Source organism: Coloeus monedula, assembly GCF_965178545.1.
Source record: "Coloeus monedula genome assembly, chromosome: 7".
NCBI lineage: Eukaryota > Metazoa > Chordata > Aves > Passeriformes > Corvidae > Coloeus > Coloeus monedula.
In genome coordinates, this window is record NC_138787.1 from 5818657 (window position 1) to 5846243 (window position 27587).

Genomic DNA, 27587 nt, shown 5'->3' on the forward strand with positions numbered 1-27587 from the left:
CAGGTGAACACCCCAGCTCTTCCAGCCTGTCTCCAGAGCAGAGGGGCTCCAGCTCTTGGAACATCTTGGTGGTCTTCTCCGGAGGGGTCTCACACCTCTGTCAAAGATGGCATGGTGCTGTCCCAAAAAGAAGTTCTCAGACCAGTACCAAATGCTTTGGAGTAAAACTGAGAAAAGAACAGTAGCAGTAATTCCCCAGTATATGCTTCAAACATTCAGCAGTCCAGGCTGCTGGCGTCACTCAGGGAAAAGTTTTCCGTCAGACAGTGGGATCCTGCTGGTTGGAGGTATCACCTCTTCACGCCACTAATGGCTTCTATTAGAAAGCTGAGATGGAGGTTTTCCTAATGTTATCTCCTCAAACTGTTTGCTTAACAAGATAACTGATTAGTCAAGGTGTGCAGAGAGGTAGAAATTGAAATTGTACACACTGAAGCTTAAAATACAGTTATTTAGATTAGGAAGTTGGACTGTTGTGAGAGAAAGCAAGATGAGCTCCACAAATGAGCATTGTAACTGCAAATGAGATCAGTTTGAAAAACATCACTAGAGAGAGTATTTTTAATCGTTCACCAAATTCAATTTATCCTTTCTGTTGTTGTGGACAGACATTGAAACAAAATGTTAAGCAGGAGAAATGGGATGAGAACCAGTACTGAATGGCTACTTGTACTTGAAGTGCTTTTTTAGTCCTGGTTCAACATGGGGCGAGGGGAACTATAAAAAATTATTCAAATATAGAAAAGATATGCAAATAATTATGAACATGAGTGGTGATCTGGAAAAGCTGGTTCTGGAGAGGTACTGAGGAGTTCTAGGCAGTTCATTGCAATGGACTGCTTAGTGTATACAGGAGAATAAGAATGCAATGGATTCAAACCTGGGAAAAAGATAATTTTGAATATATTTATGGCAATATAATAAATTATATGTTGGAATAATTGCTGTGGAATTGGAAGAAATGTATAAGATACATCAGCATAAGCAGTGAAAGACTCTACAACCAGGCAGAAGTTTCTTTAAATCAATACAGGAAACTTCTCTGAATTGTATGTGCTGGTCACTGTTAAAGGGGAGGACCTGGTTGACCTTGATTTTACCTGCAGTGGGAAGTTCACATAAGCCATAAACTGTGAAGAAAAGAAAAAAACAAAAACAAGGGAGAACATTTCTGCTTGAGAAAGTTCCCTGGAGATCCAAGGAGAGCACAGAGGACTTGAGATGTCTTCGGTCAGTTCCCATGAGACCTGTGAGCTGTTGCTGCTGCCTTTCCCACTGTTCAGGGATCACCAGCATTCATCTTGGGTGGTCTCCATGGCTTGCCAATGTCTTCCTTCAGCTCCAGATTGACCTGAACTTCACCAGCTCCAGAATATTTTCAAATGTGAATGGTCAGGGTAGTTCTGCTACAACATTGCTGCAACACCTGAATTTAACCAAAACCAGTCTGTGTGTGTAGAAAAGGAGTGGATTCTCTGTGACTTAATCAGAGAAAGGAGCACCCAAAAAACTTGGAGCTAACATGCCTTACTGAGCCAACTGTCAGCTATTTTAGGTCTTTTATTTTTTGAATTACTCAACTTGGAATAATGATTTAATGCAGGAGCGGGGGTAGAGAAACTGTGTGTCAGATGTTAGAGCATTCACAGGGGAGGTGAGACATGAGTTCAATTTCTGTTCCAATTAATATTTATTTGTATGAAAGGCAGTAGAGTCAGAATGAGATGTGAAAGATCCCTACTTAGGCCAGTCAGTGACCTGGGCTTGTTGTGGAAACAGCTTCAAGTCCTTAGTTTTGAGATGGGAACCACGAGGACGTAATTTCTGGCCAGTAAGTCTTGTTCCCAGCACTGCCTTATTCCCTTGTCTTCCATGCTCTTAGCTATGTCAATGTAATAGACTGCCTGGGAGAGAGGGATAATTCTAATTTCTTGGGCGAGTATTGTTATAAAAGACCAAAATCTTAGTGACTACATCTGTAGGCATTTAGTAGTGTTTATTCCTCACTGCCCAGCTGTTGTCACACTATTTGTATATCAAATAGAAATAATGAATCTTTAATATATCTGCCTGTTTTCTGGCAGTGATCCTCCCCCCCCGTTCATCCTGGATTGTTTGCATCTCCAAGGGTCATTTTGTCTCGCTTGAGTTTTGTTTAGTCCTTCTTATGAGTCCTTCCCAGTGTCTGGCTCCAAGTTCATCCACGTGTTTTTAGAATTCCTTGCCAGCAGCTTAGTTCCAGGTTCAGTGAGATGCAACTCCATCCCGTTCTGCTGTGCCAGCTTTCATCTTCCTGGAGGAACTCACTGCGTGCTTGTTTGTATATCAACACCACCGTTTCCTCTGCTTGTTATGTGAAAAAAAGGATCCTTTTGGAAAAAGCTAATGGATCCAGCCTGTATGCAGGCTTCCTACCCAGCTGCTGTTTAGGGAGCCTTTTGTCAGTGGTATTAGCAGGCAAGGTGGCCATGGATTTCTTTCCAGAAACACCTGGCAGTTTCAGTTCCCAGTGTTGGGGAAGACTCCCCCAGGTACCAGGCACCATTCCTTTTTTTAAATTTTTTTTTGAGCAAAGGTGAATCACATATTTTATTCCCTGGATGCCAAGCCTTTTCTAGCAGGTTTGAAGCCTCTATTAAGCATAGAAGCGTAGCATAGTTTGGGTTGGAAGTGACCTAAAGCATATATTCTCTTTGTGGATCAGGTCCATCCCTGTCTGGAATAGTTTGGTTCTGTAGTGTCTGTATTCCACCACAATGTCATTCAACATGATTTTACAATTCAGCATGATTTTACCATATGCTGTCTAGCACATGACAGTGTAGGGTAGAGCAGAAAATACACAGATTACAGAAATGAGAGCATAAAACTTGCTACTGGGAAGCAATAGCTGTAACTATGCAATGAGGCTAGGGATAAAACACTGGAATGGGGACTCTGTGCCTTGGTTATACAGTGATCTGCCTGCATGGCTGCAGGGAGGTTAATAATTTAAGCCTTTTGTGTATTAATTTTTCATTTCTAAGACCAGGGTCTTAGAAATGAAAAAACACTCAGTTATTTGCTTTTTCTTTTGTGTATTTACCTTAAAGTTCAGCTTTCTGCATTAGGTAAGTACCAGGACAATTAAATGCAGATTTAGTGCTGTGTGGTTTTGGTGCTGGCAGAACATGGACTGTAACCCAGTTTTGGGTCTAGCAACAAAAAGACCATGTTTGAAAATCAGTGTCTGACCGGACACGTTAATAGCCTCTGAGCCAAATTGTGTTCCCAAAAAATATATGGAGTTTCTGAGTTGCAGTCCGTTCAAATGTATCAACAAAATTGGTGTTTGCAATGTCAAGAGTCTTCTGATTCCACAAGTTGAGCGATTGCAAAACATGGATGAGGCTGGTGCAGTTGGGACCTGACTGCTGGTCAGTGTTATCTATCAGGCTCTGGTGAGAGCTGCCAAGCTCTGTAATCATGACACCCAACCTTTAGCTATTTCTTCCTTGGCTGCTAAAGCTTTTCCAAAAGGAAGTTAACATTGAGAGCATGTCCACATCATTTCTAGGCTGTTGGTTCTCATGAGCCTTGTTAAGGAAACGGGAGTGAATGGAGCTGGTGGTCCTCAAACCTTCTTCTTTTCTTTTTTTCATTTTCTTTCCCCTTTTTCTTTTGGGCATCTAACACATCTGTATCATAGAATGGTTTGGGTTGGAAGGGACCTTAAAGCTCATCCAATCCCACCCCCTGCCATGGGCAGGGACACTTTCTACTAGACCATGTTGCTCCAAGCCCTGTCCAGCCTGGCCTGGAACACTTCCAGGGATGGGGCAGCCACAGCTCCTCTGTTCCAGTGCTTCATGCAACATCTGCATGGCACTGGTGGGTGTGACACAGTACCTGTGTCTTTGTGGCATGTGAAGCTGTGGGCCGGGTGTGCACACCTAGAACCTCTCAGATACTGCTGGTTGTCAACATATGGTTGCCTTGGCTTCAGTTTCTTTTCAGGTGAAAATTCAAGAATTTGGTCTTGACTCATCTTTTCTAGCAGTTACAGTTCCAGCTGCCTTGAAAACAGCCAGTGAGATTAGCTGCAGTGCTGAACTGGATTGTCAACAGGAGCAGGACTGGTATTTTGAAGTTTTCCTTCATTTTATAAGTTAGCCCCACTTACAGCCTGACTTAAAGTGACTGTTCAAGTTTTCCTGAAAGACAGAAATCTTTCTTAATTTTGAGGCAGCCTATTTGGGGTTATACACTGATGTTTTCTATTCCTAACTTTGTACAGATCTTGTAATAAGACATAGGAAGTGTTAAACTAGTGTTGAAAACAAAGTTGCCCTTATTTATGTAATAGTTAGATAAGGAATTAGATTGTTATAAAAGGTTCATTTGAGGGGCATGGATTTTTACTTCAATCTTCTTGTCAGGCTCAATGTTGAGGATACTGAAATGATGTGTTTTGAGGTTTGAGTATGAGAGTATAGACTTATCTGTCTATCCAGTTGTTCTCCCAAGCCTCAAATGTTCATCAGGATCACAGGCATTAGATACTTGATGCTTGGCTTACGGCTGTCTGACCTTGTTTTAGTAGACATGGAGTACTCGTACCCCTGCTTCCACTTGCAAGTGATGCCTCAATTTTTAAAGTGAACAATAAAAACTCACTTCATTTGCTTTGTCCAATCATATAAAAGTGTAAATCTTTATAACTTAATGCTCCTGTAATTTTTAATTTTTGAAAAAATTTTTAATGTGCATTTCTGTGTGGTGTTACAGGTTTTAGCTGATGCTGTTGCACGCTTGGTTGTAGATAAATTCAGTGATTTGACAGAAAATTTCACATCTCCACATGCACGTCGAAAAGTCCTTGCTGGAATTGTCATGACAACAGGTAAATTAAAAAAAAATAGTATTTTGAATGCTTAAATATGATAGCTCTGTTTGCATCTAGTAAACTAACTTTTTTCAGTCAACCAGTATATATTTCAGTATTGAAATATATTTTTACTGTTTAATCTTGCAGGTGGACTAAATATAGTAATTAAATCTCAGGTACTTAGAGGAAAATTAGACCTGCAAACACTCCTGTTTCCACAGAATTCCTGTCCTCTTCCTGATTGAGACATCTGAGTAGCTCACAAAATGTAGGTTTTAAAGTTAATCATGAAACTTTGGGAAAATAAATAAAATCCCCCATTGGCCTTGTAGATGGTATTCCTGTTTTGGGCATGTTTTATTCTTAGTGCTCTATGTCAGTCATTTTAGTAAAAATATCTGAAGAAAGCAGTTGATGTTTTGGCAGATGGCAGTGGTGTGCATGTGTCAGCAGTGGTGTCATGGTTCTCTGGGTGCTGACATAATTGTGTTGCAATTATTAAAGGATCAGGGGCATGGATCATTGATAGAATTAGGGGATCAATAAAAGAACTGTAGCAATAGGCCTGTAAGCAAAAGGCCTGTGTATGAGGAAAAACTCTCCATGAGAAAATTCTTGTGTGAAAAAAACAGGGCTGGGAACAAAGAGAACTGGAGTTTGAAGATTTACAGCTGTTCAGATAAGACCCAGAGAAGGGGAGGTAAACTCTGAATTCTTTTAATCATAACATAACTGTAGAAGCTTGCCAATGCAAGTCCAATTATGTAGAAGTAGAAATGCGCTTTGATAAGTTTTAAGCGACTTAAGAGTTAACAAGCTGGTATACTATATAAGTGCCTTTGGATTGCTAATAAACGGAGTTTTGCTCTTATCAACCACATTGGTTTTGGACTGCAATTTTCTCCCCCCCGCCGGAGCGACTGGGCCTCCTTCTTTTTTCAATTCTGACATCTCTGCTTGTCCAAATCACCCAAAACCGTGAAGTTCTGCCCTAAACTAATATATGACCACGCTGCTGCTGAGTTTTCCTCACATTAAGGTTTATCTTGGTCTTCAGTCCATGTGAACCCTTGGTGGAATGCTCATTTTGAGGCTGTCCCAGCCGTGTCCCCTGCTGGTCTCTTGCCCTCCCACTGACACAGGCCCTTGGCAGGTTTGGGAAGCCTTGATGCTCCTCAAGCACTGCTGAGCAACAGGCAGACCTCCATCTGGTAATAACACTGTTTTAGCCCCAAATACATGAGGAACGTGCTGTAGTTTATTTTATTTTGTGATATTTAACAGGTTTTTATGCTATTTACAGCCCTGTATGTGCAATTCCCCGAAGAGTCATGTGCCAAAGAATTAAGACTTAACTAACACATGAATACATTTTGATTAACTGTAGAAATAGCTTTACACAGAATTAGAAAATATTTCACCATGAATACATGTCTGGGCAACACCTGGAATTAGATGACCCCGTTGCATAGCCTTGTGTTGCAGCTCGTTGCTTCTCCTCTAGCCCTGTGGGCAGGAGGGCCCAGCTGGGCTCAGGTTCATTTTAACTTGTTGGGCTTTTTTTACCCCTGTTTTGCTAAGTGTCATTTTGGTCTGTCTTTCTTAGTCCTTCATTCACCTCGGTTTTTTGAGTGATAAAGGCAGTTCTCTGTATAGGAAACACCCACCCAACATACTTTTAAAATTCTATTGCATGGGGTGGTTTAATACCAAGAACTACACATTATACTGGTAATCTTTACAGTGATTTAAGCATTTACAATTGTTTTCTCCCTAGTCTTACCTTTCCTGTTGTTGGCTCAATACCCTTCCATGATGTGTTGCTGCTTTAATAAACCAGTGCCTTTCAGATTTCTAAAGTGGCTGTGAATATTTGTGTAGGTGGCCAGAAGGTACGTGCTGAAAGTTGCTGGCTGCCTGAACCTCAGGAAAAAAAGCACTTTGAATCTCGGTCTTTAATGATTCTTCTTGAAGCAGCACTTTTTACCTGCAGGTTTTCAATTTTTAACTTGTCTGAACTCCAACATGAAGAGAGTAGTTCTCATAAGAGCCACAGACAGTGCTGGTGCAGGGAGGTATGGCTCAATGAAGCTTTTGTTTTAAATAAATTATCAGAAGAAAACCCCATTTTTTTAAAAGAAGCAAACAACAACAACAAAAAGAGCCTTGTTTTGGTTCTGCAAGAAGATCACTCAGTGCATTATTGGTGATGTTAATTGTATCTCCTTCCTGAAATTTTGTTTTGCAGGTACAGATGTGAAAGATGCCCTGGTAATAAGTGTTTCTACAGGAACAAAATGCATCAATGGTGAATACATGAGTGATCGTGGTCTTGCATTAAATGACTGCCATGCAGAAATTATAGCTCGACGGTGTCTGCTGAAATTTCTGTACACACAACTTGAGCTTTACCTAAGGTAAGCTGGAGGGAAAAAATGATGAGCTGATCCCACAGAGCTGAGAAAGTGTCTGTGGAAAACATCTGTCTTCATTATTTCACTGTAAAACACTTGTCCTGTTGCATTAGGATGTTGAATTTAGAACTTGTGCCCTTTGCCCTCAAGTTTGAGTTGAACAAAACATTTATTCAGTGAGGTGTCAGTCATGAGAGGGGAGGACAGGGAAAATAATTGGCAATCATTTTGTAAACTGTAAACATATAAATCAAAATAATATGAAGTGGGCTAAAGGTTGCTGATGTTTCATTTAAGTGCCTGAAAGCTCTTGACATCTGGCGTTGCCACAGGCTCTTTGTTTCCTGTCTTGATGGTCCTTTAATTTTGTTAATTGTCATAACTGTTAGATTTATATTACAGAATCTTCAGCCATCCTGTGTTTGTTTTTAATGCCTGTTAAGTCTGCCCATCTTATGCTTATTTCCATGTTAATGACAGTTTTCACTCTAGCTTTCTTCTCTGTTTCAGCAATAAAGAAGATCAGCAAAAATCCATTTTTATCAGATCGGAGCAAGGCGGGTTTAAGCTGAAGGAGAATGTGCAGTTCCATCTCTATATCAGCACATCTCCTTGTGGTGATGCTCGGATTTTCTCACCCCATGAAGCAGCTCAAGAGGGTATGACAGCAGTCCTCTTCCACCCAAGGGAGCTTAAATTATTCTTGGGGCATGTACAAGCGGCATGGTTAAAATTTAGGTGTCTTCTTTCCTTTTAGCATAGAGGTGTGTTAGACAAAGATCTCTTCCATAAAAGTCTGAGCTGTTCTTCCTCTGTGGTAGAAGTTCAGTATAGGGTGATGAGCCCTGTGGTCTTGAAGAGGTTGATGCTAACTGAGATAAGCCAGTGAGTCAGCAAGTATTCCTACAGAACTAACCATCCCCTTTCCTTGTTTCTATCCTTTAACAGCAGTTTGCTGCCTGCCCCTTCCACAGTCTGCCCATTAACTTCATTTTAACTCTGTAACACCCAGAACAGAGCTCAAGAGCTGCCTGCTTCCTACTGCTCCTTTGGTGAAAGCTTGGTTTAACTGCAAGTGTGTTTTGGAAGGCAGTGTTTGTGAGAGGTGTCTGATGCTGTAGCTAAATTGCCAAGAGCAGCAGGAACTGTGATGCAAGCCAGCAATAACTGCAGGCAAATACCTCAAATTAGTCTTTCTTACTGTGATTCTAATGTAAAACCCTTTGAAAATGTTCCTCAGCTGATTCTCAGTGTTTTTTGCCCTTCAGACCAAGGGGACAGACACCCAAACCGAAAAGCCAGAGGACAGCTACGGACAAAAATCGAGTCTGGGGAAGGGACCATCCCCGTGCGCTCCACTACCACTATCCAGACGTGGGATGGGGTATTGCAAGGAGAGAGGCTGCTGACCATGTCCTGCAGTGACAAGATAGCCAGGTGAGATGCTGAATGATTGGTTTTGTTGCTATTGATGTTACTGCTGAAGGAGGGCATAGGACAAGCGGGAATGGCCTTAAGCTGAAGCAGGGCTGGGTTAGATGGGATATTGGAAAGAAATTCTTCCCTGTGAGGGTGGTGAGGCCCTGGCACAGGTTGCCCAGAGAAGCTGTGGCTGCCCCATCTCTGAAAGTGTCCACGGTCAAGATTGAATGGGGCTTGGAGCAACCTGGGATAGTGGAAGAGGAATGGAATAAGATAATCTTTAAGGTTTCTTCCAACCCAAAACCATCCTGTGATTCCTAAAGGAGGGGTGCATGGTACCCACAGTGCATGTGCAGGGAATTGTTGGGCTTATCTCAATGCTTAGACATAGTGTGAGAGTGGCTGTCACCCCGTGATAAAGCCCTGATTCTTCACCTACAGTTGATGTCAGACCTTTTGCTGGCTTCAGAGGCAAGGTGAAGTCATTCTGTATCATTCCAGCCGCATCAAGTCATGACAGCTTTGTTTTGTATTTCTGTCACTAGGGAATAGCAGAGGAATGTTTTAGTGGTTTTTTTTCCCCTTAAAGTAGTATAGCATTAGGAAAACAGTACAATAAATCTATTACATTACTTATATTTGGATAACTTCCTCTGGTGATATACATCCTTGCCCCATTGTTGGAAATGTTCCATGTCAGGTTGGATGGGGCTTGGAGCAACCTGGTCTAGTGAAAGTGTCCCTGCCCATGGCAGGGGGTTGGAACAGGACAAGCTTCAAAGTCCCTTCCAACCCAAACCATTCCATGATATCAAGGATACCTACATTTTCCATGCATAGTTTAGATTTTTATTATTTTGTATGGTGGAAAGTGTCCCTGTTAAAAAAATCCTAATGGATGGGCACTTCTAGTTTTTAACTCTAGAATTTTATTTATAGTTGAAGTATTTTATTGTAATTAAATATTTTGTTTCCAGAACAGTATTTTAATTTATATTTCATCCAATTCCTTCTTTGTTGTCCTTTTTGGCAAAGATTGAAAGATTGTTTTTGTTTTCAGAATCATAAATGGACAAAAAAAAATTTAGCAGTAGAATCCTTTAACAAGCGTCAGAAGTATGGGAGAGTTGCAACATCATAATTTTTTTAAATGAGTCTGTGCGTTTGCAGCCTTTGTGCTCTTGCAAAGTAGATGAGAAATACCAAGTTTTTTGGCTAATGTTACTTTAGTTATTTTTTAATGATATGTATGTTAAATATGTTTTAAAGTCACCGTTAGTCCGATTCAATGTTTATTAAGGATATTAAGTAGGAACTATTTTTGTGAACTGCATATGCCAGATGAAAAATAGAGGAGGAAAGTTGCATAATGGATTTGTTCCTTTAGTCTTGTTTCAAGTAATCAGCATCTCTACTGAAGGAAAACATTTTATTTTAGTTTAAATACCCCTAACATAAATGAATAGGGTCTTTCAGAAGCTAGGACAGGCAGCTGGGGAAAGGTAATTCTATAAAAATGACATTTCAGCTTCTTTTATAATATTTTCAGTAAAATTCACCAAATAAATTCCCCAGTTTCATGTCGGGGCTTCTCCCAACCTACTGACTTGGGATTCATGCCACATTCTTTTATCACATTGGCATTGCAAATATATTAAAAAAAAAAGCGCCAGTTGTTGAGCTAGAACACATTTGACTCTTTTGTTGATTTTGTATGATGCAGAACAGAATCCATCTCTCGCTTCCATAGCTAGCTGTCACCTCTCCTTGGGGCTAATGGGAATAATTTTGTTTGTGCCAGTGAAGGAAGCAAATAGAACTCCTTGACACAGAACAAAGACTGTATGGCGGGTAAGGAGGCCCAAATTTTTTTTTTTTTTTTTTTTTTTTATTTTTTTTTTTACATTGCCCTGACATGTTTTGTCCATTTACATTTGAAAGAATGCCTTGCTCCACAGTGTCCAGCAATCAGTCCTCCAGTATGCCTCAGACATGGGAATTACCACTGATCTTTCCCAAGGTTCACAATCACAGCCTGGGAAAGATGTGGATAAATTTGGGGTGTGGCACTGCACTTGTATCAAACCACTTGTATCTGAGCTGCCTCATCTGTGTGGATTATCTGTATAATCCAGGTTGCTGTTTCCAGCCTTTGAGGGCTTTGCTGCAGCGTGCTACCCAGCACCCTCCTAGACCTGGTAGGAACAATCAGGGAGAGTTGTGAGAAATGTGGGAGGGCCATGAGTGTAATCCCCCTTGGGCTGGAAGCATTAAAACAGGATTGTCCTGGTGTGTTAGAGCTTGGTGGCTCTGCAGTAAGGTGTTAGGGTGGTTTCTGACCAGAGTTAACATTAATATACATGCATTTGTTTTAAATGTATCCTGACCTGGTGCCATGGTACTTCATGATGTTGATTTTTGTCATTCTCCTTCTGATGTGCTTTTCTGCCCATATTTTTGGTTTCAAATAATTACTTACCTTCTCATTAAACATTCCAGTTAATGGCTAATGTCCTGCTGAGAAGTGCAAAATTCCTTTTCACATGGTTTCTCTGGTAGAAAAGCTCTAGGAACTGAGAAAAACTTTCTATGTTGAGTTGTTAAAAGGAAAGTCGTTGGTGCTCTTCTACTTTAAAGAAGGGAAAATATTTTTCTGATAAACTGTTGTGTGAAAGAATATCACATGCCCATCCACCAGCCTTGTTTTGTGCTTATTCAGAGTGGGAAATCCAAATGGACATTTGTAACTCAGTCTTCCTCCTTTTGTCCCCAAAAGAGAGCATTTCTCCTCACCAGTTCTTAACCCAGTGACAGTGGCTGATGTGATTGCAGTGGCCACTTTGATGCATGGTGGCACTTAGGTAAAATACCTGAGGGGAGGTGGGGAGAAACGACTATCCAAGGTGTACCATTATGGAACCTCTCCAACTAGGCTCACATATGTTACGATCTGGTTTAAACCCAGAAGAGCAAAGTAAACAAAGTCTGTGTATAAAACAGAAAAAACTTTGAAGGTTCAAAATATACCCAAAAACGAGATTAAAACCGAACGAGATTAGATGTTGGTGCCAAAAAATTGATGTGTTTTATTTAATAGTAAAAGAGGCAAAGAGAAAGAAAGAGAAAAGACAGAAAGAAATAGAGAAAGAAGTGTGCGTGGGGGGTGGGGGTACAGGGAGAGAGTGATGGGTTAGGTGGAAGCATATTACCCATCCGAGGGTCCCAATGACGTCTCATTGCTCCCCTCCATCTGGTCTTGGTGAGGGTCCCCTGCCGCCGCCGAACTGAAGAGTGTAGAATGCAGTGGATGAACACATGTTTTGGGCAGGTGGGAATGCCCAGGTGTCTCCCCTGCAGGGCGCCAGTGTGTCACTGTCCCTTGCAGCACCATGGATCTGTTGCATCATCTCTGGTTTTCTGGTGAAGGATCTGGGGACCCCTTTGAGGGGGGCGTTTGATGGGCCATGGCACCCCTCTGTCCTTCATGTGGATGCAGCTTCTCCCTAGCAGAAGAGGGCCCTCAGCTGGGCTTCCCTGCACAGTGGAGGATGGGCATTCACTGCCTTTCACCAGAGGCTTTTCCAGCACACACCCGAAGCCTCTCCTCCCTCCACCCTTTGGTGCAGGGGTTCTCTGTGAGCCTGGCAGCTGATAGCCCTGGAGCTGTGGTCTCCACTCCTGAGGTGTTAAGCCTGTGCTTTGGGAATGTCCCTAGCCCTGAGTTGTTACTTTATCTTATCTTCATCAGCGAGAGGTGTAAAAGGCCTCAGGCCTGTTCAGTACTGGTCTCTGCGGCTTTTGTAATACATTTTGCTAGAGTAGGCAAAAGTCCTTCATGAAGACGTTTAAGTAATAAACTATTAACATTTCAGTCTCCAACAACATACAGGCAGCAAATCCAGGCAATGCCAGAAAAGCTGGGACAAGGCAGAGCTGCATGGTTGCCTGCCTTGGTGCAGCTACAAGGGGAAACACTTTTTCATGTGTGTAATTGCAAGTCTAAAATGGTGTTTATGAGAAGGGCTGCTGTCAAAGACCAGAGACTTCCTGCGCTTACAATTTACAGTGTGGGCTGCTGAGCCAGCTACTTGATTTGAAAGAAGCTCTCACTCCTTGTAAAGATACTGCTGCCTGTTTACAACTGTGGCCCTTGAAGAGGAGTGGTCATAGAGACTTAATTAATCTCTTAAGGAAACAAGAAGAAATCGGGTTTAAAGTTGTGCCTTCTGCACACCAGAAGGAAAACTGCTTTCTGGTATAGTCCTTCATCTTCCACAGTGACACCTTTTCTCACTTGCCATCAGTTGCAAGTAAAAACTTGTGATAAACAAAATGCTAACTAAGTAATTTTTATTTCTTCATAGTAATTGTGGTATTATAAATAATACTGATATGGGAAGCTCTTTGAACTGTAAACACTTGATAGGTTTTGCCTTGTTTGAGTATTTGCAGGAGACTCTTGTTTTCCTGAGATGAATTTTGACACCAGTTCCATGTGGACACCATTGTGGGTCACACATAGTGAGTGCCCTCCCCCATACTGCTCTCTGCATAAAAAATTAGTAACTGTTTGATATTAACATCAAATTGTATGACTTACTGCTGTTAGGCCCCCCTCAATTCTGTATTTTCTCTAAAATAATGTGAATAACAGCATTCCTGTACCTTTGGAGTTTGAAAAGTTCAGAGGGGAATTTTTACCTGACGCGTATATTTTTAACTGGTTTTATTTTTGGCAAGAGGTGCTACCAGCACATTGTGAAAGTGTTGCTGAGAGTTAAATTTTACTTACCTTCTCATGTGTCAAGAGCTGTGAAATCAGCTGCATTTCTTGAAGAAATCCACAGACCTTTTAGGAATCCACTGTGAATTCCACAGACCTTTTAGGAATCCACTGTAGATACCCTTGAGCAGATGGTGGTCTGAAGCAGAAATGTGACAACACAGCAAGGAGGAGAGGACTCCTCTTGATTTGGTGTCAGTGTCTGGTTTCTCCACCCTCTTTTTTTAGTGCAGCGTGCTTGACAACAGCAAAGGTTGAGGAAGTGCATCCATCCTTCAGATTGTTATGAACAGAATCTAGAGTAGAGAATACAGAATAAGAAAACCAGTGACTATGATAAATTTATAAAATTCAGATTTCCCACTGAGGTGGTCATCTGTAAGACCTCACGTGAGCACAGTACACAGAGAGTGTCCTCTGTGTAAATTGTCAGGAGTTGAACACAACTCATATGCATTGATCTGCAAAGGCCAAGGTGGGGGTCGAGCCTGTAAAGGTGTTGGGATGTACTGGTTTGAAGGAGCATTTCCCAACACTGTCCTTGTACTCCCAACAGTGAAGAAATCACCATTAGCTGTACCCCAGCTCAAATCAGGGCACCCGTGTTTAAGCGTTGGCAGTTTGAATGTAAATCCCGTGGCTATTCATACCAATCTAAGAGCTTGCACTTTAAATATCAGTTTTACTTTGAGGTAAAGTTTTTGAAGGTTGTCAAAGAAAATTCCTGTAGTAACTTAAAACTGGAGTGCTCAGAATGTGTTAAATACTGTTATAAGACTTTTTTTTGCTTAGCTTAGACAAGCATCTCATGTGTTTCCAGTGAGAAGGTATACATTGGAAAAGTTTCCCTGCCTGCTTCCATGTTCTTTCCCATCTGCAGCGCTCTGCTTTACATGCTTTTCTTTGGGCATGTCAGTATCTTTTGATGCGATGCAGCATTCTTGTGTTCTGCTCGTGCTCGTTTTTTAGTACCCAGGTTTGGGTTTGTAAGCTAGATTTAAGTCACTTCAGTTACTTACTTAACTCTTTTCTGATGCTATTTTTAATGTGAAGAAAAAAAAATCCATTGTTTAATTGCTCCACTGCAAAGACAACACTGACTTGAAGTTTTCTGTAGTGCATTTTGCTTTTTCTGCTCTGCACCACATGGTTTATAGTGAAGTACAGCATTTGGCCCATTAATTTTAAAAGAAATTGTGCTTTCAGTAGAGGTTAGTGTTAGATTGGCAGCAATTGTTGGTGTGTGTTCTGACAACCTGTGTTTGTAAACTGGAGGATGAGGCACTTCTGGAGGCAATGCCTGTGGCCTTTTGAAAACTGATGTATGGTGGTGGTGTCTTCTCAGTTTATATTCATAAAGGTTGTTCCAGTGTACGTGCTAATGGAAGTGAGATATTACTGTTCGATGGAAGTAGAGTATGAAAAAGGAACAAGAAGAAAGTCTCCATGTAGTGCTTTCTTTCACTCTGCTATGATCTGCAGAACATGACCATAAATCTGATAGGGAGAAGCTGAGGGATCTGGGGGGGCTCAGCCTGAAGGAAAGGAGGCTCTGGGGTGATGTTCTTGCTCTCTGCAACTCCCTGATGGGAGGGTAGAGTTAGGTGGGGGTTGGTCTCTTCTCCCACATATCAAGGGACAGGACCAGAGGAAATTGCCTCAAGCTGTGCCAGGTGAGGTGCAGGTTGGATACTGCAAAAATTTGGCCAGACCCTGGAACAGGCTGCCCAGGGAAGTGGTGGAGTGTAGGTGGGAAGTGTCCAAAAGGTGTGTGGATGTGGCACCTGGGAACAGTGGTGAACAGGGTGGTGCTGAACAGGGTTAATTGTTGGACTTGATGCTCTTAGAGGGCTTTTCCAGCTTTAGTGATTATGTGATTCTTTTGGGTTTCATGTTCATCTCTGCACTATAACCAGTTTCTGATATAAGAATACATTTTTGTAGAGAAGTAAATGTTCTTTTATTACAACAATGAAATTTAAAGCTAGTTTTATAAACCTAACCACCACCCAACCCTGCGTAACGAATATTAAGAGCTTTGGCTGTGTGAGTGGTTTCTGCAGTCCCTGTCCTTGTACAGGCCCATTGCTCTGAGCCCAATGAGTGTGTGCTGCAGTGGCAAAGGGGATTCAGCACAACCCAGCAAACCAAGGCCCTAGCCCAGTAATACCAGTTCATACAGCCCTCCTTGCAGAGGCTTGCTCAGCTGTCCTCACTCCTCCTCCTCTTCTAATCAGAAGTTAACAAGACAAATGTCAACTTTCATTTTCTGCGCCAGAGAAGGTCACCAAGTGTGGGAGGAAGCAGCAAAACACGAGCTCTGGAAATACTGAAGTCAGAAGTAAGGAAAAGGGTCTGGCAAAGGGGGTTTATTTAGGAAGTAAGGGCTTTGCCAGAAGAGTGCCTTGGCCTATTTTAAAATGTCTATCATCACTCAAGCACTGATCATGTAATGTAAAATGTGATGTGCTTTGTCTGCAAACCTGAGTTTGCAATGCTCAGTCTTGAATTCTTTCCAAATGTTTCTTCCATAGTTTTACCTGTGTCTGTAGCAGTCAGAAAGGCATACTGGTCCTGGGAAGCAGCAATTTTCACTTGATATCTTTACTCTGACACTTGGTTCCTGATTGCATTTTCAGTCTTATTAAAAATATGCCTTTATTCCATGTAAAATACACCTCATTTAATATCACAGTATTTTTACTCATTTATTAGGGCCAGCTTTTTTAATGACAGGTGAGTAAATTAATGCGCATTGCCTCCATTTTCATCCTCAGTAAAGATATGTAAAGAAACTGTTTCCTTGGATTATAATCTTTGTTTTACCATTTTTATTTAAAAAAAAAGAAACATGTTGCAAGTCCTGAAGCCAGCCTGTGTAGTTCAGTTTTTGCAGTATTGAAACAGTTGTGGTGTGGAGTTTCTAACTTGAAATGATGCTAATGTGTAGCTCTGCCATCCCAGCACAAGCTGCAAGAAACACTGTTAGCAACATCCGAATTCCCTCTTTTCCTAGGACAACCTTGCAACCTGGCATAGGATGGGCTTTTTAACAAGGACAACCATTCTATGGGAGCACGAGAGCTTCTGATGTGCTCCTCTGTTTCATCCAAGCACCAAGGGAACTTTTCCTGCTGCTTGTGTCTGAGTGTTGCAGTTGGACTCCAGCTCCAGGTTGGACAGGGCTTGGAGCAATCTGGGATAGTGGAAGGTGTCCCTGCCCATGGCAGGGGTTGCAGCTAGATCATGTTTAGGGTCCCTTCCAAGCCAAACCATTCTGGGATTCCAAGACTGAAATACACTATTTTCATTGTTGCCAAGCTTTTTGCACGTATTCCTCAGACCAAGCAGTGAAAATACTCTACAGGAGATGTTGAAGTTTTCAAAAGTATTTTGCGTGACAGTTACAGAGACACTGAGAGCCAAAACTTTATCAAATGAACACAGCTAAAAAAAAAGTCAGAATCAGGATTTTGCTCCTAGGCATTCTGCATCCCTGCCACCAGATCTGATCCAGTGTAAATCACAGTGCTCAGACAGGGATTTATGTTCGCAATCTGTGAAGCAGCTAAAGGGAGCAAAGACTATATGCATTCTTTGCATGTTTTCAGTTTTCATATTCACTTTTCTCCCTGCCTGTGGATATTGCAAGCCAGTGCACATGTCAGCAGGATGTGGGCAGTTGGGCTAAGGTTTGAAGGACAGGCCTTTCCTTGTGATGGTGAGGTGTGGAGGTCTTGCAGACAATCCTTCTTGTGCTCTGGAAAGGATGCTCTTCTCCCTGCCAGGTGTCTTCTGGAGGCATCAGCTGCTGTTTTTGATGGAGAATCTCACGGTTTGGCTTTCTCCCATTGAATGACCCTGTCCATCTCTGGCATTAGAGTGCTGGAAAATGCATCACCAGATATGTTAGCAGGGTTACAAGAAGTCTGCTCCTGTTTTAGGTCATTTTACTCAGGATTACACTGAGTGTCCCCTAAGCTGATCTCTGAAATTCTGGCAGGTTTCACAGCTTATGCTACCATGGTCATGTGCTGGTCAGGAGGAAGGGTTGAAAGTCCATTGTGATTAACTGCTGTTATGTCTGGCAGATGTTACTTGTTCCATTAAAAAGAAAGTGTTTTTTTGTTTTTTGTTTTGTTTTGTTTTTCCCTCCCTCTTAGGTGGAACGTATTGGGTATTCAAGGAGCCTTACTTAGCCTCTTTGTGGAGCCAATTTACTTCTCTAGCATCATCTTGGGGAGTTTATATCATGGGGATCATCTATCCAGAGCCGTATACCAGAGGATAGCAGAGATAGAAGATCTACCACCTCTTTATACACTCAACAGACCTTTACTTAGTGGCAAGTATCTAATGGAGAAGGCCGTGCCGGTAACTAAGTCTGTTCAGTAGCATTGTGATTTTCCAGTTCTCAAAACCTTGCAAACTGTGTGCTGTGAGTAAACTGCTTGCTGGTTACAATAGAGAAGTTGTGGTAAAACATAATACAGATATCCAGTCAGAAATACTGTAGCAAGGACCTTTAAAAGCTAAAAAGAACTGGGGGATGAAACTTTGGATGAGTTTCCCCACCATTCCTGTCTGGAGCATGCCCTAGGAAGATGAGAGGCAAGTTGAAGGCTTAGTGAAACCTCTTCCCACCTGTGGAAATAGTGTGTTAGCACTGACTGTCACTTCTCTTGCATTGCAGATTTTTGTTGACTGGTCCTTTCATTTATCAGTATGCCAAGATAGACACACTTGGTTCACAATTTCTAGATCAATAATCAGCTCAAAATGGATGGAGATAACACTTCACCTGTCTTAAATTCAAAAATGGCTTATTACAGTAATGCCTGAAAGCTTTAAAACTGAAATCTCATCCTCTCACTGTGTGCATTGCTTTGCTCTGTAGAGTTTAGCTTTTGGCATGTGTTTATTTTCCAGGGGAAAAAAAGCAGCTCATAATTTTAAAGCATGTTGAAAGTTGGACATGAATTTTTAAAACAGATTTAGGGAGGGAGTGGGGAAAAGACCATTGTGAACAATGAGTATTCCTTTAGGTACAAAAGGTAATTAATAAGGATTCCCCGAATTAGAATGTATAAAAGTGCTAAATAACGTATTCATCCTTATATTAGCAAGTAAGTAACAGTTGCAACACTCTGTACCAAATAGCTAATAGTTTTATGGGCATAGTAGCTGATGCATGGACTGCTTCTGCCTGATTTTGGGGAATTTTTATCAGTCCTTCCAAGACAGCAGGTTTGTGGCAGGATGAGAAGAGTTTTTGTTTTCCTTTTCACAGCATAGAACAGTACCTTGTCTTCTTGAAAATCATCTTTCTGCAATGGTGCTATCATCTATTTCCCATGAAATAGAACCATCTGTTTAAAACAGTTGAGCCAGGACTTGCCAAGTAGCAGAGAGTTCGGAAATGTTCTCAGCTGTTCAGTTTTCACAAAAATACACATCTCAAAAATGTACAGATAGGTTTTTTAGGAGGTTGGGCAGAGATCTCCGTTGATGTATTTTTTTTTTTACTGGTTCAGTCTTGAAAACTGATTTTCTGACCTCTGCTGTTACATTCAGCTGGGGCATTCGTGTAGCTGTGCTCTTGGATTCACATATTTTTCAGTGTATTCTTACCTAGAACAAGTACTGTAGAAATACCTGTCTCCAGTTCTGTGTTCTTTCTTGTACCACACACACACCTCTGTGATTTATTTCTACCAGAGGGATGAACTAGAACAGAAATACCTGTCTTGTCCCACGGTCCTGCCTGTTTAGGTTTAGCTGAGAAAGTACTGTAAAAACAGGTTTTCTTCAATAAAGTAAATTTTATGTCTCCTGGAGCACCTGCATTAGGTTAGAATTATTTTGAGATACTGTTACGTACTGCTAAAAATTGTCTTTTATCATCTTTCTTTCTTTACAAGAGAGTTTTGAGTTACACCTTTTCCCAGCAAGTTGAATCATAGAATCATTAAGGTTGTAAAAGACCCCCAAGATCATCGAATCTAACCATTAACTCAGCACTGCCCTGTTCACCACTAACACGTGCCCCATATATTCAGTTCCAGTAGGGAACATGCATACCAGAGCAGCTGTTTTTCAGGTAAGGGATGCAGGAAATCTGTCTATTGATAGGAAACTCCCTTCCTGTGCTCTTGGAAGCCTTTTGGTTGCAGGAGCCAGATTTTCAGGGTGCCTTTAGCAGCCCAGCACTGAGGGCAGTTGAACTCTCCCTGAGAGGTGGCCACCGCACTTGAAGAGAAGACAGGTTTGAATCTTGTAAATTTCTAGAATAATCTGAAAAGGGACTGATTTCACAGAGTGAGGATGGTTGGATAAATCAGCCAATGTCAAGTTGCCAGTCTGCAGGGTGACCTGCACAGACTCTTTTGGTGGAGCCACTGTGGGAGGTGGGCACGCAGGAGTTCACCCCTGCTGAAGCCCAAGTCAGGTACTGAGATCTTTGTCTTTAGAAATCCTTAGCACATCTTTCATTTGTTCATTCCTGGTTATGTTTTTTGAAATGGTTTCAACTTTTTGCCATCCACAGCCTCCTTGGGTAAGGAACTTCCTTTCTGCTAATTTAATTAATTAGATGTTCCTCAGTGCTCTGTGAGATCCAGACCATAAGCAGTGGTCATGACACTCAGATAGGAAGGAGTATCTCAGAGGTATAGAAAACTAAGTCCTATTTTTTGCAAGCTGAAGTGTCTTAGTCTACTTTGTTGTTCCTTGCACAGAGACCCTTTCACATAAGGATCATTTTGCAGACCCATTTTTGTGCTAGTGAGACCAGAGCAGTAGCTGATATCCAGAGTAAAGCAGCAATACTGGTTTATGTGGTGGCATGTATTCTGTTCACTTCCTTGATCCTTCACTAATAATTCCTAACATTCACTTTGATTACTGTTGGTGATTGACCTGACCTTTTGGTAGAACTGAGTATTAGAAACTAAAACCTCATTCCTGAATGCTAATATTGAGCTCCAAGTCCAGAACTCCTTTTGCAAGATTGCTTTGGGTTTTTTCCTAATATGTGTTGCTTTATATTAATCTGTGAGGAATTTCATCTGCCTTTTTATTGCCCAGACCCCCAGTATGTGAGGTTTTTTCTGCTGCTTTTTGCAATTGCTCCTCCTCTTGCCTTTTAAAAATAATTTAGTATCATCACCGATCCTACCTCAGTTTCCCCCCCCAACACATCCCAGGTCTGCCCCGAGCTGGAAGCTCTCCAGCTGTGTTCACTCTTCCCAAGGAGACTATCTTTATTCAAGTGTTAATGAATTTGTTTTTAAGGTAGACAAAATTAAATCCTTCAGCAGAACTTCTGGTGATTTTTTTTCTTGGCTGTTCCCTTGGTACCTCATCCTCCTGTTCACATTGGTGCTTTTCAGCTTTCTGTGTCCTTTTTAATGAAGCTTGTTTTAGCTCTCTCCTCAAAGAACTGTCAAGCATTATTATTTATATAAGCACTGGCACAAAGAGCTGTGACCTTTCCTTTTGCTTATTATATCCCTTTTTAATAATATTTAACAGTAAGTTCTGAGCAATGTTCTCTAAATAGCTTTAGTTCTATTAGTTTTCAAAGGAGAGTAAAATATTTGACTCTCTATCCTAGATTTCTTTTCTATTTCTAATCTCAGCATATTGTGCTATATTCATATCTAGATTTTGAGGGGGAAGATCTGACCCACCTGAAGTTTTATCAAATGCTTTGATTTTGAGATAACCCTTATTCCCTGTCCACGCTACCTGTGATCCACCATCAGGGACTCCTTTGCCATCTCTCTAGAGTTCTTGCATACAAATAAGCAGCTGAATGGGTTGTTATTAATTAAATCTATTTGAAATTCTAAATCTGGGTTGGTTTTGGGTTTGTTTTTTTTTTTTTTTAAATAATTAATTCATCAAAACCCAAGGAATTGAATTGTATAATTGCAATGGAAATGTAGTCCATACTGGATGTTCAGCTTTGTCATCTTTATTTGATTTGCTTGTGGGACTCATTGTGATATCACAAGTGTTTTGGAGTACTTGATGACCTCTGTCTGATCCCTGTACTTGTGTAATAGTGTACGGAATGAAAGGAAAGGTAATAGTATAGATGTCATTAAATGAAAGAAAAAAAAGACAAAAAATTGTCAGGTGGCATCAATTTCTTAGCACTCTTGCCTCAGTACTTTTGGTAAAATGAACTTTTGTTCCAATTCTCAATTTTTTCAGCTTATATTTTAAGAAAATGGGGAATAGTAGGTTATTTTCTATTATTATTCACTTAATTATTTCTTATCAGTCATAGTGACAAGGTTGATCCAAACCAAGTATAAAAATACAACAGCTTCAGTAGTTTATATTTCAAAGTGTTTCTTTGTTTATTAAATGAGGAATTGATGATAGGAAGCAAACCTGAATTTTGCTGAGTCATTCAGACTTTGTAGGTCTTGCACACTCTCAGTCCTGGGCCCAGAGGTGCCATGAGACTGAGCCAGGTGAGCCAGTCCTGCTCCCAGTGATGCCATGGTGATTTTTTGCCTTTTCTTTTATACCCCTGTTATACCTTTTATAACTTCTGTATTCTTAGTGCTTTTTGCCTACATTCTTGGACTTGTTTGTCAAGCTGAGAGACTAAACATTTTAGAAGCTTCATAGTTAGGGATCAGTGTGCCCCAGACCCCAAGGTTCTCTCCAGAACACACTCTGTAAACTAAGATAGAACCATCGAGGGGAAGGCTCCTTGGGGAGGGGGTCTCACTTGAGCCTCTCATTGGGGAATCTTTGATAGATATGCTAATTAGTAAAACCTATAATGTTATACCAGATCTTTTGTGGGGGGATTGCAGGGTGCATTTTGGTGCATTCCACTTGGACGTGTGCACGTAAGGATCCTTAAAATAAATACCAAGGTAAAATCCCTTTTTCCCTTCTAACTGTGTTTGACTCTTGATTTTAAGACCAGGAAAAGGCATCACCAGGTGCCCAGCTTCATTAGATTGCATTCCAGATATCAGCCAGAAATGCATCCTGCTGTGTTGCTTATGTTCAATTTCCAAAAATTGTCTAGATTTTACTAAGTGTAGGACCTGGCCTAACAGTGGAGTAGACTCGAAATAGGTTCTCAATGAGAGCTGCCTTAAAGCAGGATTTTTATTTACTAGAAAGAACAAATTGCCCTGGTGCTTTGCTCTCTCCTGGTGAGGTGACTGAGACATCTTCAACAGAGTTTTGCCACCCCTGGAATGTCTGGGGAGTCACACATGCATGGAGCAGCTGCTGTGACCTTCATTATGTACAGTCCATCTTTTGAGCATCGGGGTGTCGTGGGGAGTAAATCCCACCCTGGGCAGGCAGGCAGCCTCGATTTGCACTTGGGTTGGATTGTGGTGGCTTTGCTTCTCTATCCCTGGAGACAGAGCCATAGCTTGAAGGTGTCACATAATTTAAGACCTGAGCAAAGTGATTAGAATCCTGTTTGGAGTCCTGTGGTTCCCCATCTCTGGGCTCAGTGTGCAACACTGGCCATGTAAAGTGGGGAGGCAGCTAGAACACAATGGATTTATGCTGGAAGACCCAAATGTCTGCCAGTTCTGGCTTTGTGGAGGGTTCTGAGGACAGGGCTCACAGGATGGTTTGTGTTGGAAGGGACTGTCAAGCCCATCTCATTCCACCCCCTGCTATGGGCAGCGACACCTTCCACTATCCCAGGTTTGCTCCAAGCCCTGTCCAGCCTGGCCGTGAACACTTCCAGAGTTCATAGTTTCACATCCATTTGGAAGTGAGATGAACCCCATGAACTCCTGCCACAGAGCTCTCCATGATCCCCTCTGCCGAGGAGGCCGCTTTCTGCAGAGGTGCACACTTGCCCTGCTGGGAAGGACAGAAGTAGAGACCACTTTAGCCAGAATGAGAGTGAGGTGTCCATGGTGTTACCTCTGCGAGTTGGTGAGAAATCTGCAGGAGAATGCCCTCAAAATAAAAGATCTGCTTGTAACACTGTTTACTCCCCAACAAAAAACCAAAAATCAAGTGTTTGTATTTATTATCATCGTTAAACATCACTTTTCTTTCAGGTATCAGTAACGCAGAAGCCCGTCAGCCAGGGAAAGCCCCGAACTTCAGTGTGAACTGGACAGTAGGAGACTCTGGTCTGGAAATCATTAATGCTACAACTGGCAAGGATGAGATGGGTCGTGCATCGCGCCTCTGTAAGCATGCATTCTACAGCCGTTGGATGCGCATCCATGCCAAGGTACAGCTTCCACAGTGCCAGGTTTGCCACTTCTTAAGTCTTAGTGAAATACCTGGATGTGCTTTCTGTACTCAGAAGCCGCTTTCTCAGCCTATTTTAAGCCAAGCCTGATGTTAGAACCACAGAATCATTAAGGCTGGAAAGGACCCTTAAGATTGTCAAGTCCAACCATCAATGCAGCAGCACCACCATGTTCACATTAAACCATGTCCTCTAGCACCATATCCACACATTTTTTGAAGACTTCTAGGGGTGGTAACCCTACTACTTCCCTGGACAGCCTGTTCCAATGCTTTACAACCCGTTCAGTGAATTTTTTTTTCTAATATCTAATCTAAACCTCCCCTGGTGCAACTTGAGGCCAGGTAGCTGCTGCTCCATGCAGTAAAGGAAAAGAACAATGTGTTTGTTAACTTACTCTTTAATGTGATGATGTCTGGTCCAAAATGCATATTCCTTGTAGCTGAGTAAGCAAAGGATGCTGTCTCCTTTGAGCTTGCCTTTGCATTTTAATTTATTTGGAAGGATAATCCCATTTTCACTGCTGAGGTTTCACTTTTTACTCTCAGAAAGCAAGCTTCCAGGAAGTATGTCTGTGGCTTTTTGGCCTCAACATTTTGTTTGGTAGATCCTTACCTTGTTTTAATATTAGCTGTTTAAATAACTCAGTCACTCTGATACTGTTTGGCTTAATAGGGTCTTGTCTCTCATCCCCACAGCTTTCCTCCAGCTTGCGCTCAAAGATCCTCAAGCCCAACCTGTACCACGACACCAAGCAAGGAGCCGCTGAGTATCAAACTGCTAAAGAGTGTTTGTTTAAAGCATTCCTGAAGGCAGGACTTGGAGCCTGGGTGGAGAAGCCCATAGAACAGGATCAGTTTTCTCTCACAGTCTAATTCACAAACTGCACATCACTTTGGAAAGGGAGTTGTTCTGGAAATTCCTGGTGTCCAGCATTGCTTTCTGGCATCTCCACAGCCGTCAAAACATCTTTCTGCTCTTCGGAGTTGGGTTTTTTTTAAACTTCACAGTAACTATTTCTGTTTTGCCTAAGTATTGAAACTCAATGATGATCTAACACATAATTGTATATTTTGTTATAGGAAAGTAATTTCTGGTGTATTTCTAGAAATACTTTTACTGTAGAAAACTTGCAGTAAGGCTGTCCTTACTGTATACAATGACTCATTTTTTCTGGGTTAAAATATTTCTTTTTTAATTCAATGTCATCAAGTGCATGAAGAAATTAATAGTTTCTCTAGGTTTTACACCGCACTTTTAGGAAGTAGCTTAATTTTTTAAAAAGAAAATAGGCGACAAAGCTGATTCTACTCCTCTGTTAACTTGTTTTTCAACTGCAGATATTTTTAGCACATAGATCACAGAGCCAGAATGGAGTCTGGACAGCTAGTTTTTTCCCAATTCCTTGCTCTTTAAAACCAGCTGCTGAAAATTTCATGTCTTTGATGTATGTATTTATTAGTCTGTGAGCCAGTTTTTAACATGCAGCTTTTTATTCTGTTTTTAAAAATACATTTACCTCCCATTTACACACATTGTGAAGTCTTCATTTTTTTACCATTGTAAACTGGAAACAGCAAAATAATTATTTGTAAGTTAAGAAGTTTAGTCTATAACATGCAGAAGCCTGTTTAGAAGTAGGTGATTTGTATATCCCAGGAACTCATCCGAATACAGTCTTCACTGTAACAGCAATGTGACAGCTTTAAAAAAAATCTACTCATTTTAAGGGCACAGAGCCTGAGTTGCCAAAACCAATCACTTGGTGGGTATTAATTGCTCTCCTCTGGAAGCTCTTGTAACAGAGAAACCAGTTGTTAAAACTTACTTCCTGTGAGTTATACCTGCTTTCAGCCAAATTGTTGTGTCTGAGATTCCCTGGCCTTTGGGCTTTACATGTGTGATGGGCTTCATGAAACTAATTAGGTAAGTTGCTTTCAAATGTGTGTCCATTTGTTTTGACTATTCCTTTAAAAACTGTTTTTCCTGAAGGTGTGGACACCTCTGCTTTATGTAAAAATGTGAGATGGAAGCAAGATATTGAGGTATGTTTGATTAACTGCTGTGTAGAAGGAGGACCTCAGCCCCAGTACCTCTTGGGTCAGCAAGTCCTTGGGGTGCTGGAGACTTTGGTGTAAACCCACTTCTGGCCAGTCATGAATTCTAAGGCATTTCTGCTTGAGTAGGAACCCATTCTCAGCTTCAAAACCTGATCAGACCTGAAAATCATTTGTGCATTAGTTGAAGTCTCTGGGTTCATGTCTTGGGAGGAAGACACTGAGGTGCAAACAGTACATTTGGGTGGTACTATGGATAATAGCAAGCACTGCTCTGGGAAGGCAAGAGAGTCTGTGACCCAGGGGTCCCCCTCAGGAAATTGATGCTTCTGGAGGTTAGTGCCTTTTCCAAATGCCAGGGGAAGAAGCTGCAATAGAAGGGCTGGGTTAATTCGCCTTTGTGGTGGCTTCTGTCACCCTGTCAGCTTCTCATTAAAGCTGAGAGCACTCCCATGGCCTCTTGCAGGCCCAACAAGGCTCTTGGAGTCATCATCCAACTGAGAGGCTGGTAGGTAGACTGACCTCTTCCAAAACAGAAAGGAATTCAGTTGTATGTGGTCAGATTTTGCAAGCACTGGGACACCAGCCTTTGGGATTGACCTTGTCTTGGTCACAGTGCAGAAGTTCTGTTTAAGGCTGTAGCTGAGTGTGTGGACATGTTTCTGCAGGGTTGAGGAAAAGGTGGTCACACCGTGTGTGTTTCCTTGGAGTCATTACTGCTCTTAGGTGAAACACGCTTTTTTAAGGGACTCATTCAAAAGTTGGTGTCTTTCTGAATTTTGTTTGAGGACTAGGAAAGCAGTAGCTAAAACTATTATTTTTTATGAAGTCAAAAATATGAGCAAAATATTTAAATATTATATAGACAGTTTTTTAGCTGTTGAAATGAACTAGTAACATTAAACTGTAAAGGAAATATGTTCCATGCCAAAATCTTTTGACGAAGGAGCGGTGTCAGGTTATTTATGAAGAATGAGTTCTCTTGTTGGTAATTCTGGGATTTTAAAAAGAAGTTTTCCAGGGCTATGTGCAATCCATATCTGTCTTCTGGGAGTCAATAAAATACTGCTTGGCTTCCTTCAATCCCTTGTTCCTTTTTGTGCAGTTCACACATAGAAGGAAGTAGGGAGAGTTCCCTGGAAATCACTATCAATGAGCAAGGAGGGATAGCAATGTATATAATCTAAAGTGACTGTAAAAGACAAGACAACTCAGCCTCTGACAGCTGCCAAATTTTGTAGGGGACCAGCTTTTGGAGGCTGAGGGCTCTGGAAAGCCTGGGCTGGGTGGGTGGGAGCTGGCCTGCACAGGGAAATTGTACTGACATTCTGGGAGCTGCTTCCTTTCTTTTACTTATTTTTTTTCCCTTATATTTGATTGAATATTTATATAATTATTTTGATTGAATATTTATATAATTATAATTGTTTGTCTCAGGATCTTCAAAGGACTTAGAGTAACAACTTTAATGTTGATGAATACTTGAAATTGAATTTAAGATGTTTTTTCTCCAGATGGCAGACTACTTGTAGTAAAGTTTTGTAGGTTAGGTAAATAGATAATTTTAAATAATAGATTTTTTTTTTTTTAAATATATATGTGTTCTGCAGGATCGTTTTAAGAAAATCTGGGCCTAAAAGTTAACACTTGAAATCTTGCTTATGGCTGTACTCAGGACCTGGTAATAACTGTAGATTATTCTTATGGAGTGTGAGCGTGTCATGTGGGAGCTTGTTGGCAGTGGGGATGTCCAGCTGGCTCTTCCCCTGGAACAGCTGGT

General features: G+C 41.3%; 1 protein-coding gene across 1 annotated transcript in view; it reads left to right on the top strand.

Annotated features, from left to right (window-relative positions):
• Positions 1-27029, top strand: part of ADARB1 (adenosine deaminase RNA specific B1) — a 36728-nt gene extending 9699 nt beyond the window's left edge. The window contains exons 3-9 of the mRNA XM_082285211.1: positions 4768-4882; positions 7116-7284; positions 7792-7940; positions 8550-8718; positions 17650-17835; positions 23558-23729; positions 24449-27029. Of these exons, the coding sequence (XP_082141337.1) occupies positions 4768-4882; positions 7116-7284; positions 7792-7940; positions 8550-8718; positions 17650-17835; positions 23558-23729; positions 24449-24625 (1137 nt within the window). The 3' untranslated portion in view covers positions 24626-27029. The remainder of the gene's footprint in view (positions 1-4767; positions 4883-7115; positions 7285-7791; positions 7941-8549; positions 8719-17649; positions 17836-23557; positions 23730-24448) is intronic.
• The last annotated feature ends 558 nt before the right edge of the window (positions 27030-27587 follow it).